At 41.5% G+C, this 12,161-nt stretch overlaps 1 protein-coding gene across 11 annotated transcripts in view; it reads left to right on the top strand.

Annotated features, from left to right (window-relative positions):
- TDRD5 (tudor domain containing 5) overlaps positions 1–11,270 on the top strand; it is a 32,856-nt gene extending 21,586 nt beyond the window's left edge. For 7 of the 11 annotated variants that reach the window (XM_083743796.1, XM_083743799.1, XM_083743798.1 and 4 more), the window contains 10 exons: positions 458–670; positions 2,052–2,118; positions 2,884–3,084; positions 4,097–4,258; positions 4,871–5,089; positions 6,417–6,578; positions 7,191–7,409; positions 7,699–7,788; positions 9,659–9,827; positions 10,811–11,270. In XM_083743796.1, the coding sequence (XP_083599922.1) occupies positions 458–670; positions 2,052–2,118; positions 2,884–3,084; positions 4,097–4,258; positions 4,871–5,089; positions 6,417–6,578; positions 7,191–7,409; positions 7,699–7,788; positions 9,659–9,827; positions 10,811–11,055 (1,747 nt within the window). In that variant the 3' untranslated portion in view covers positions 11,056–11,270. The remainder of the gene's footprint in view (positions 1–457; positions 671–2,051; positions 2,119–2,883; positions 3,085–4,096; positions 4,259–4,870; positions 5,090–6,416; positions 6,579–7,190; positions 7,410–7,698; positions 7,789–9,658; positions 9,828–10,810) is intronic. The other 4 variants (XM_083743801.1, XM_083743802.1, XM_083743793.1 and 1 more) reach the window with 4 other exon arrangements.
- The last annotated feature ends 891 nt before the right edge of the window (positions 11,271–12,161 follow it).

Below are 12,161 nucleotides of genomic sequence, written 5' to 3'. Positions count from 1 at the left end.
ACTGAACATCAGATGAATCATAGAATCATGAAATTGTAGAGGAAGAAGAAGGAGGTGCTGACCTAAATGGCCTCGGTCCTGTATACCTGAGGGAACATCTCCAACCCGATCATTCAGCCCAGACACTGAGGTCCAAGGTATAAATAAGAAATAATAATAATTTAGTCCAACCCCTTCAAAGCACAAATGTCCCCACCCTGTCATCTGCTCCCGGATCTGCTTCTATGCCAGTTGTAGGAGTTCTGTAGCCACCACAGATAAGACCCTACCTGTGGTCACTGGATGGTGTACTTGCCCCATCAACAGGACCACAGGGATGACTTCTCTTGCAGATCTCAATGCAGATTAATAATGGTATAGGGGTATCTGAGACTCAAAAGTTTTTTAAGACTTCAAATGTCTGCTACTTAGCCATAGGATTGTACTGTTAGCGACCCACTTGGATCCTGTATTTCAGACGATGCTATTCTAGTAAACATGTAGCTGACCGATACATCATGCCCAAAGCCTCAATCAGTCCTGGCCAGCTTTGTTGTATAAAAAATTCGGAAGACAAATGGTGGTACAGAGTTATCATTCATCGAGTGCTCAATGACCAGGAAGTGGAAGTGTTTTACCCGGACTTTGGAAGTATGAGGACTGCCCAGAAATCCTCGCTGAGGTTTCTGAAGTAAGTAAATCGTGTGCTAGGCAGGGAATGCTTATCGGCTGAGAACTGGTGGATGGTGAGACCTCTTTCTTTTCTACTCTTGCTCTCAGAAAAATTAATGGAGGATAAGATCATGTTCTGCCTCCACTTTCAGAGGCAGTCTGTTCCTGGATATGAGTTGCTGCACTTGGGTCCTGCTTGCAGACTTCCCAAAAGCTTCTAGGTGGCCACTGCAAGAACAGGATGCTCATTAGATGGGTCATTGATCTCATTCAGCAGAGATGACTCTTATGCTCTCATACGCAAATCCCACGCACCCTTCCTTCCTCTCACACACAACTCCATTCACTCAACATTCTTTTCATTTTCTCTGTCTCCCTGTCTGCCTGCCCCCACCTCACATCCCCACACCATCCAAGGCTGATTTCAAAGGTAGCACTTGCGTATCAGTTCCCACATCTTGTCATCTCATACCTAAAATCCAAAGTTCTTTCAAAACTGACTTGCCCTCTGTCATGGGCAGTAAAATAACTGTGTTTGGGAACACAGACAGTACAGTGCAAAATGACTCTTGCTATTAAGCATAAGTGAGTGAAAATCCACTTATGCTAAATAGGCAAACTAAGGCCCGGGGGGCCGGATCCTGCCCAATTGCCTACTAAATCCAGCCCGCGGATGTTCCAGGAATCAGCGTGTTTTTTTTACATGAGTGGAATGTGTGCTTTTATTTAAAATGCATCTCGGGGCTATTTGTAGGCATAGAAATTCGTTCATTTTTTTTCCTTCCAAAATATAGTCCTGCCCCCCACAAGGTCTGAGGGACAGTGGACCGGTCCCCTGCTGAAAAAGTTTGCTGACCCCTGTATAGTTCATCAGGAAATAAGGATTTGTTTTAAGTTTTAAGTTTTTTAAAAAATTGTTTAACCACATCAGTTTACAAACATAGATACATATGCTATAATGTTATTGTTTTAGTTAAATAAATTGTTTAAAAAGTCCAAATATAAACAGTTAACTTATTAACCCACACAATAATTTCATAATTATCTATGTACTTCTAATAGTATAACCAAATCAGTAATTTTTGATATAACTGTAAAAACTACTCTGAAAATTTATCACACAAAAAATGAAACCTTCCTCTAATTGTAAATATTAAGATGATACCAGCAAGAATGAGTCTTTCTGTAAAGAAATTGAGTTAAATCAAGTCTTACTGACTAGTGATTTAAATCGTGATTTAAATCAAATCCACCTTTGTGTGGACTCAGTCTTGCTTACTTTCTTTCGTGGGAAATGCCAAATGTCAACGCTTTGTTCATTATCCAGTTTGATGCAAGACTACTTGGCTTGGGGCAGCAAGTCAAAAGTGTCCCTGTGAATTACCTTGTTCTTGTTGCAGGTCTTGTTATGCAAAGCTTCCTGCTCAAGCAATCCCTTGTTCCTTAGCTTGGGTGAGACCTACAGAGGTATGTATATATGTATTATTTTTTCAACTAACCTTACCCTAGATGTTTGGGAACAACTTAAAAATAAGCTGGCTTTTGTTTTCTGTTCTTGTTTTAAACTTTAACGTATGTGTTCATTTGTTTACTGCACATTTTTTTACCAATGTTGTAGCATTTTTATGTTGCATCCAAAAAAGTGCTCAAGCTTTGGCAAATACTTAAGGAAATCTCATAACGGTTAGGTATTTGCTGAGACTGCTTCTCTTCATGCCCTACATCTAGTGGATGAGTGAATCATAGAGTTGGAAGGGACCCTGAGGATCATCTAGTCCAACCCCCTGCAATGCAGGAATATGCAGCTTTCCCACATGGGAATCGAACCTGCAACCTTTGCATTATCAGCATGCTCTAATCAACTGAACTATCTTGCTGCATATTATTTGGAGTGAAAGGAGCAACCAAGGGTATACTTGTCAGTTATATCTGTATATCACAAGATGTTAGGGTGGATCATGAAGGATTAAGAGCAATGATAACATCAGAATTTTAAAGTTCAGGAGTTGGAATAGCTCAAAGAATAAGTGAATAAGAAAAATGTGTTTTGGAAAGTAAAGATAAATAAGATTTGAAGTGCTATTTTAGAGGAAAAAAATTGAGATACAAAAGGAGAACACAAAAAGCAGCTGGAATGTATTAAGACTAATCAAATAGAATCTGATGTGCAGAGCCAATGCAATTAGTTTTTCAACTCTGCTTGACTTTGTACCTTATCCTTTCTTTATCAAGGACAATTGGACTGCCAGTGACATACATGAATTCCAAAGGTTGTGTGATCTGAAGCTGCTTGTGGGAGTTGTGGATGAATACATAGATGGAATCCTTTACCTCTTCCTCTGTGACACCAGCTCTGACGAAGATGTCTACTTGCACAATGCACTGAGATTAAAGGGCCATGCATTCATCTGCAGAGAAAACCTTCCTTCCAAGGTGAGGGCAAATATTTGCCGGAGGCACTAAGGGAAGGTTAAAATGGATAAGTATCTCTTAAGGGCATGAGGTTCTTAAACTGATTTGTGGTGATGACCCATTGAAAACTGAGGGGGGATGGGGATGTCCCAAGTGTTCTTAGTGCTAACTAAACCAAACCAAAAAATGTTAAGTCTGTGGAAGGATGATAAAAAGAATGACATGGCATGCTTTTTTTCTAAGAGAGCACCATGTGAAAGCATGTGGAAACATAGTTTGATGATTATAAGTTTGTTAAAAATCAGTGACCCAGAAAAAGCCCACATGATTATTATTATATTTAATTCAGTTGCATTATTACATTTTTTTAAAAAAAACAACTAGTTATTTTTAGTTAATTTCCAGGTTGTTAAATCTTATCAAGAAATAAATTTTATTTATCATCTTTCATTTTGCAACAATGCATACAAATTAACAAAGCCCAAAATAAGAACAAATCCACTTTCCCCCCACCCCATTCATGGTTCCATCTGTTTATCTTTACTACTGCATATCCACAAAATGCCTCAATTGTTTGTTTCCTGTAAACTTTCTTCACATATTCTTTACTGTTCGTTTTAAGTTAACGCTGCTAAAGCTTTAAGTTGTTTACAATAACTTTTTAAATAGTCAATAAATGCACCCCAATCTTGATTAGTTTTTTTCCTCCTCCTGATTTCTTCCTGTAAGTTTGGCTGTCTCTGCATATTCCATCAGTTTTATCTACCAGTCCTCCTTGGTTGGAACTATTCCTTCTTTTCTTTTTAAAATATTTTTTTTATTGGTTTTAACATACTTTCCAGACAAAACAACCATCCCACCCCATCTTATACATTTGTGGCTATAGTTAGCCTATGACCTGCATTTTTGGTTTCATATTATCTTAACATTGCATTGGCAAATGACTTGTAAACTACTTTGGTAAGAGTTTTTCTTTAAACTGTGTACAAATTTATTAAATAAATAATATTCTTCATTCTCCTGCCTTTAACAGAATTTCAGAGAGCCATTCTTTTCCACATTGTATCTGAAACCTGGACCGGAGCAGCAGTCTGGTTTGACAAAAGCAGAAACGCCCTTGCTTAAGCAGGAATCTCTTTGTGACCTTCCAGAAGTACCAGATTCAGGGTCTTGCTACAATGAAGTGCTTTCCCAGGTGGAGATTTTTGAGTTTTTCTGTTTAAATAAGCATTGATGTTGCATCTAGTGAAGTATATCCAAGCAGTTAAAATAAGTACATGAGCAAAGTTAACAGGGAGAGTTTCTCCAAGACCCATTAGAACATAATATGGGTAATGGAATCGCTTTGATCTAAGATACCATACTAGTTTTGTTTGGAGACCTCAACAAATACCTTCCATTTGTTTATTTGTTTAAACAAAGATTTAATTGGGACAATCTAATCCCACTAACATGTAACTTAAACTGCACTTCAGTTTAAAGAGGTGTGTGGTGAAGGTGTTAAACAAGCCTCTTGATGCCAGCAGCTGTTTTGTGGGGCAGTGAGGTGGCCAATATTGCCATTGAAGAGGTGAGTACCTCTTGGGAGTCCTACAGCATCTCATGTGGCCCGGTGAGATTCTTGTGAAAAGTTTGGGGTGGGTACCTTTAAAGGACTGGCTGGCCACCTTGCTACCTCTCTCTTTTCCTTCTAGCAGACAGTTTTGTTTTATCAGCAAGTGAATTGTTTAAAACAAAGTACGTTGAATTAAAAATATTCCTTTTAAAAGTTGACGGTACTGTAACTTGGCCCTGAATCGTTTTCTAGGGTACAGCAGGCTCACGCTCAGACCCTGAGATGCCGCTCCTCGAGCCAGTATATACGTGCGACGAAATCTGGGATGAGAACTGGACACCTTCCAAGCATTATGAAGAAGAGGAAAATTGTGATACTTTGTCCCCTGACAACGCCGTGTTTCCCCGCCATTCTTCAAGTGATGAAGGGAATGAGGAGGAGACTCAGCACAGCCAGGAATTGACACAACAGGTGGTGGTTTTTCAGTGTTGATAGGAGGGAAATGGTCAGATGGGTTGTTGGTGAAGTTGCAAAGCCTTTTCATATCCCTTAGCCATGTCTTTCTAGCCTGTTTATTATCCCAAAGTCTGAGACCAGAGGCAGTGCTCTCCAGCACAATAGATTTATTTATTAAAAATATTATAAAAAGATATAGGGGGAGAGATCAAGAGTTGTTGAGGGTTTTTTTGGCCCATCACATGAGCTGGGACAGCCCACGATCAACCTGGTTGGACAGGCAAAATTTAGAGGGTTCTAACCCCTCTCCCTTCAGATTAAATGACTTCCAAAGTGGCCCTGCCCTTGGGTTTATAATATAAAAGACACAACACAAAACGGAATGGATTTGGTCGGGAGGAGGGGAAAAAGAAAATTCAGACACCAGCTGCTCCTAGACTGTTTACAAAGACCAGCTGGAATGGAAAGAATTTAAAAGTTCCTGGCCTTAGGTGAGTTGATGCAGTCCCATCACTGATGTAGGTTGATTGAATGGCTATTGTTAGATGCCAGTTTTAGGGATAAAGCCCTTCCTTGCCACTCCCATTGTACTTACCAGAGAAAGTTCTTCTGGATCCAAAATTGCTCATGTGTGTCTTCAGTATGCTGCTTTCAGTCTAGATTGATTCTAGATCCTGCCATCCATGATTCTAGATCCTGCCATCCACAAGGTTAGGTGTGGTTACTTGATAGGCATTTGAACCCAGCCATGCCTTTTCCTTCCTGGCAATGCCCCAAATAAAGAAATAAAGAAGTGGCAATTGTGATTTTGGTATAGCTCACACAGTTATTGGGCAAGTGTGGGTACATACCAGGGTTGCCTACATCTTTTTTGAAAAAGAAACACTGTAAGATAATGCATAATCAATCTGCAACAAAATTTTATTTTTGTAATATAACCAATTTCTCAGGAAGTGCTTTTCAGGGGAAGAAAATACCCAGTAGATCTAGATTGTGGGGAGAGGCATGCTACGTAGAAAAAACAAGGACTCGGTTACCATTGATTCTAGCAGCCAAAGTTGTAAGAAGATAGAAAATGAGAGCAACCAAGCACCTGTAAACCCTGGTTTGCTTGTTCTAGGTTTCAGTATCGAGCTGGTTGGTGCAAAACATTTCTTAGCGTTGATCCTCTTCACTTTTAGTAATGTTTTGAAATACTGTACTGTGTATGAGTTTTTGGTTTCATATTATCCTAACATTGCATTGGCAAATGACTTGTAAACTACTTTGGTAAGAGTTTTTCTTTAAACTGTGTACAAATTTATTAAATAAATAATATTCTTCATTCTCCTGCCTTTAACAGAATTTCAGAGAGCCATTCTTTTCCACATTGTATCTGAAACCTGGACCGGAGCAGCAGTCTGGTTTGACAAAAGCAGAAACGCCCTTGCTTAAGCAGGAATCTCTTTGTGACCTTCCAGAAGTACCAGATTCAGGGTCTTGCTACAATGAAGTGCTTTCCCAGGTGGAGATTTTTGAGTTTTTCTGTTTAAATAAGCACTGATGTTGCATCTAGTGAAGTATATCCAAGCAGTTAAAATAAGTACATGAGCAAAGTTAATAGGGAGAGTTTCTCCAAGACCCATTAGAACATAATATGGGTAATGGAATCGCTTTGATCTAAGATACCATACTAGTTTTGTTTGGAGACCTCAACAAATACCTTCCATTTGTTTATTTGTTTAAACAAAGATTTAATTGGGACAATCTAATCCCACTAACATGTAACTTAAACTGCACTTCAGTTTAAAGAGGTGTGTGGTGAAGGTGTTAAACAAGCCTCTTGATGCCGGCAGCTGTTTTGTGGGGCAGTGAGGTGGCCAATATTGCCATTGAAGAGGTGAGTACCTCTTGGGAGTCCTACAGCATCTCATGTGGCCCGGTGAGATTCTTGTGAAAAGTTTGGGGTGGGTACCTTTAAAGGACTGGCTGGCCACCTTGCTACCTCTCTCTTTTCCTTCTAGCAGACAGTTTTGTTTTATCAGCAAGTGAATTGTTTAAAACAAAGTACGTTGAATTAAAAATATTCCTTTTAAAAGTTGACGGTACTGTAACTTGGCCCTGAATCGTTTTCTAGGGTACAGCAGGCTCACGCTCAGACCCTGAGATGCCGCTCCTCGAGCCAGTATATACGTGCGACGAAATCTGGGATGAGAACTGGACACCTTCCAAGCATTATGAAGAAGAGGAAAATTGTGATACTTTGTCCCCTGACAACGCCGTGTTTCCCCGCCATTCTTCGAGTGATGAAGCGAATAAGGAGGAGACTCAGCACAGCCAGGAATTGACACAACAGGTGGTGGTTTTTCAGTGTTGATAGGAGGGAAATGGTCAGATGGAATGATGATAGATGGAATGGCTATTGCTATATGCCAGTTTTAGGGGAGGATAAAGCCCTTCCTTGCCACTCCCATTGTACTTACCAGAGAAAGTTATTTTCTTAATCTTAGTTATCCTAATCACTTTTTTCTGCCAGTACGTTTGCTGAACTATGTTCAAATTACCCCTCTCTTGCTTTTACTGTCAATGAGCATCACTTTTGGGGGGCCCTTTTGCTTACAAAATGTGTAACACATTTTTGGCAGAATGTGGATATTTCCATTCCCGTTGAGAGAACAAACTGTCTGAGTCTGGAACCCCTGAACAGAAAAGTGGAGTCATCTGGAAGAATGGAGGTAAAGTCATTTCCGTTGGCTTACCTTGTAAACTTGATTTCCGGCTTTAAAGTAGCACAGATGAATTTCATTATTGCGATGGCATGCATGGTTGCATAACCCAAGATACATTGTCAGACCCTACATACTTGTTGAATCTTAGCGTGGTTGTGGAGAACTCAGAGGTCTAATGGGGACCTGCAAGTCTGTTTTATCTTTCACTCTGTCCAGCCACCCTTCACTGACTGCTTTGCATGTTGAGTGTTACTGCCTGACTAGCATGTGTCCTTGAACTCTGATCATTCCTCTTGTTTCCCTGGATGGAGGCTAGAGAGGAGTGCGTGTGGAAACTAGCTCACTGCACAAATACATCATTTTCATTTGTTCACTTTTACCTCTGGCCCTGCCCCCCACTGGCATGTTGCCCACCCCCTTCAAGAGCATGCAGCTTCTTGGCACGAACATGCCCTCCACCCCTTCTGAAAGCATTATTGCTTCCAAAAAAAGAACCTGTGAGTCCTCTGCTAACATTCTAGATGAGGCTTTCCAAGATCAGAGGTACGGCTTTGGAGCCTGCACAACTATTTCGTTGCCCCAGAACGCTAGCTGTGTAAACCTTGTTGCTCTTGCGTTTTCATCATCTTCTTGTCTGACTCCTTTAATGGTGGTAGTTATCCAGGAGTGGGTTACTTTTCCCACTAGCTTGAAAGGCAAGGCTATGAAAATAGCTTTGTGCTTGGTCCCATTCTGTGAGAGGAGGCTCCCCCCCCCCCAGTCCCATCTTGCCTGCTTCAAGGTTTTGAACATTTTTTTTTATTGTGCTAGCAGCCTGATTCAGCATTTGTTTACCTGACAACTTATCTGGCCCTGATGACAAGCTTCTGTCACATTACTGCTGTTTTCCCCATGGAAAAGCAAACTGGAACTGACTGCAAAGAGGGGCATAGCTCCTGAACTAGTGTCTAGCAAGTAGTCACAAGCATTTCAGGCAGAAACGATCCTTCTTTGAGGAATGATAATGAGGTCAATGTTCCTGTGATTAAGAAAGTAATCTTATGACCATAAGGAGGAGCATTGCTCCCAGGCTACTTTCTGGCAAGGGGGCACAGCTTGCATCCCTGGCAAAGAGACCCCCCCCCCTTTCAGCTGGTAGTCAGGCCAGTTCTCTTAACATAGAGAAGAAACCAATCTAGCTGCTAAGAGGAACATTCACCTCCAGGCTACTTCTGGCAAGGAGGGACAAATGGAAGTTGTGCTAAACATCAATATGGGAAGTGGGTATTCAGGTTTGCTTAAGTTTGCGCCATACATTTCTTCTGTGTGCAGGCTGGCATATTTTGTACAAACTGGGGAAGAAAGAGTCCCTGATTGTTCTACTTTCCCAGTGCCGTGGATTCTTTCAGCTGTGTTTGAGTGAATCCTGTTAACCATGGTTGCAGTGCCTCTGTTCTGTCTCCATTTTTTATACCAGTAGTGCCCTACAAATTCAATCCCCTTGCTTCTTAGCTCTGTCATGGGAACCTGTTTTGTAGCCGAAATATGGATTGAGATGATAAATAGGAGAAAAGGACTAGCTTGCTTCCACAAATGCCAGTGAATTAGCAGTAAAAAACCCCATAAAATATAAAAAGGAAGTGCATTTGTTAACGCAGTGTAAACACATAGAGACCTGTGGTGATCAGCCCTTCCTGGTGTCTGGGCACATGTGTTCACTGCATGTCCTCTGCTTTTTAAAGAGTTTGCCAAATAGCGGTGTGTATGTGGCAGGTACTGTTTGTGTATGAAGGAAAATAAACTCTCGGTTCCTTTCAGTGGCCTGTGACAGTGGCACGGGTCACATGGCTTTACTTTTGCCCTAAATCAGGTTTCTTCCCTGTCCATTTGACTACAGGCAAGAAACACTCTTGGAGCTACATCTGATTCTTTGTCACAAACGCTGCAAGAGTTTTACATCTCCATTGTCCATTCCAAGCAATCAGCAGAGGAGAACAAATTAGATTTGGATCTGAAATTATCTGGCTACGGTTTCCAACCACTTCCATCACCATCTGCCATACACGGTACTTGTGGGCTGCTTAAAGCAAAAACTGTTGAAGTGCATAATCTGGCTATATTAATCCTGTTTAAGTAGTACCCTTACTACTCTATTGACATTAAACTGCAAGTCCTAAGAATGTCTGCGCAGAATCCCACTTGGAGTCTGAGCGGCGAAGTGGACACCCCATTCATCATTAAAGTTGCAGCAGAGAGAGAAGTGTGGAAACCTCACTGCCTAAGTGCCTTGAATGCTTGCTTGTGCACAGCATATCCTACTGAAACAATGTGGGAGGATCCTGCAGCTCATATCGAGGCGCAGTTGGTGCATTACTGCACCCACATGGGAGCTGCTTCCCATGGCTCAGTTTCACAATATTCTAATAAAAATGTGCATGCCTGGCATCCTCACCATCAGTTTTTATGTACCCACCTAAGACATTTTGATTTACTCAGGCATTTGGTGGCTAAATTAGCCTCTGCTGTGCTGTTCATCTTTTAGTGGGGTAGGGTGGGGTAGGATTTGCCCTTCTTATTGTATCATTGGGTGAGCATTTTAGGAATTTTGTATTGTGCATTGTTTTTCATTTGGCTTCTAAAGTTGATTTTATCCGTTTTTATTTTCTCTGTCTGTTAAGTAACTTTGAGATGTTTTTGTGTAGGGTGACTAACAAATGAAATAAAAAGTGGGGATGGGACTACATTGTTCATTCCCCAGTAAAGTTTTTCTTCAGTCAGGGCCAGCCTGAGGCAAAGCAAGGCAACCGCTTTAGGTGATAGGATCTGCAGATCCCAATCCCGATATTTATTCCGGAGGGGAGTGCCATTTTGTGCTTTGCCTCAGGTGGCAAAACGTCTTGGGCCAGCCCTGTATTCTCTTGTCAGGGAAGCACATAAGTTGCCACTCCCAAGTGTGAATTGGCCCATGGAATTTCCAGATCAGAGAGCCGAATCTGGATCCTGTGAACTACATAGCCCAAGGTCATTTTTTTCTCTCTTTGCTGTTCAGGAAATGTTCCTTCAGAGAGGAAGGTGGATGATGCCTCCAGGACCCAAGTAATAACCCTGTATACCGCTCGCAGCTGCCCTAGCCAAGGGGGCACAGGCCACAGTGCCTTGGTGTTCACTGCCAAACTTCAGGGTTCCCCGGCATCCTGCGTCGCTTGCAGCCCTAGTGTAGCCCTTGGAGCCTCAGCACGCTTAGCTACATCTGGTGGCTTTTTCTCCTTTCATCTTAAGAAGATGGCGATATGAAGAAAGCCCAAGGAGTGGCTGGATGGCTGTTTAAGACTTCAGTGGCTGGTTGCTTTCTTGTGCACATTGGTAAAAAAAAAAAAAAAGGCTTGAAGGCTATGGGAATTCTACCTATGTTTCAATTTGGACTAAATGCGGCAATGAGTGCTAACTTCTCCCCTGTTTGTATAGTTTTGTTGATTCTCCTGTTCTTAATAGAATTGTTCCAAAAGTAATCAGTGAGTTGTCCTATTGTCATGTTTGCACCAAACTATTTTAAACTGGATATTTTATTGTAGCTAGACAGTTCTGTATATATTTTTGAAGTATTGAGTGCATTTAAAGAAGGGAGCTAATTCCAGGTTATTTCAGAAAGGATTTGTTTGTTTGTTTTCATAACTTGATGTACAGTTAAACCTCGGCTCCTGAACACCTCCGCTTTGGAATGTTTCGGCTCCCAAACGCCGAAAACCCGGAAGTAAGTGCTCAGGTTTTTGAACATTTTTTTTTGGAAGCTGAATGTCTGACGCAGCTTCTGCTTGAGTGCAGGAAGCTCTTGCAACCAATTGGAAGCTGCACCGCTGTTGTCGAAAATTTCGGAAGTCGAATGGGCTTCCAGAATGAATTACATTCGACAACCGAGGTTTGGCTGTATAAGCGCAGAGTCCAGCAGCAGCCAGGACAGTCAGAAGTTACAGTTTTACCCGCCAAGTGTCAGGCCAGGTTCCTTGTTATGAGCCTGATACCATTGATTAGGGGCCTATGGAAAATAAAAATAAAAAAAATGTTGTGGATGTGTTTGCTGCTCTGGACTCCTTTGGGAAGAAGGGTGCAATATAAATTCAGTAAATAAATAAATGCCAGCTGGTGTTGCGTGAGACTTTAAAGGAGGAATTGGGAGCTTAAAGTGGGCTCCAGGTTGTTCCTTTGCTGGAGAAAGGCACACTCCCAATTTCCCATCAGTTGATGTGCTTTAGGAGCTTGCCTTACTCGAGGAGTGGGGGGAGTGGTTTCCATTCACTGGAAGCCACTTCACCCCATGATAGTCCTTAAGCCTCCAATTTTTAGGGTTTTAAGGGAGCGGTGTGGGGCGCCTCATGACCATAGTGTTTACGGCTTCCAATAAA

This window comes from Podarcis gaigeae (genome assembly GCF_964106915.1).
Source record: "Podarcis gaigeae genome assembly, chromosome: 6".
NCBI classification, from domain to species: Eukaryota; Metazoa; Chordata; class Lepidosauria; order Squamata; family Lacertidae; genus Podarcis; species Podarcis gaigeae.
The sequence above is the reverse complement of the archived record's forward strand: the minus strand, read 5'-3'. Positions and strand labels throughout refer to the sequence as shown.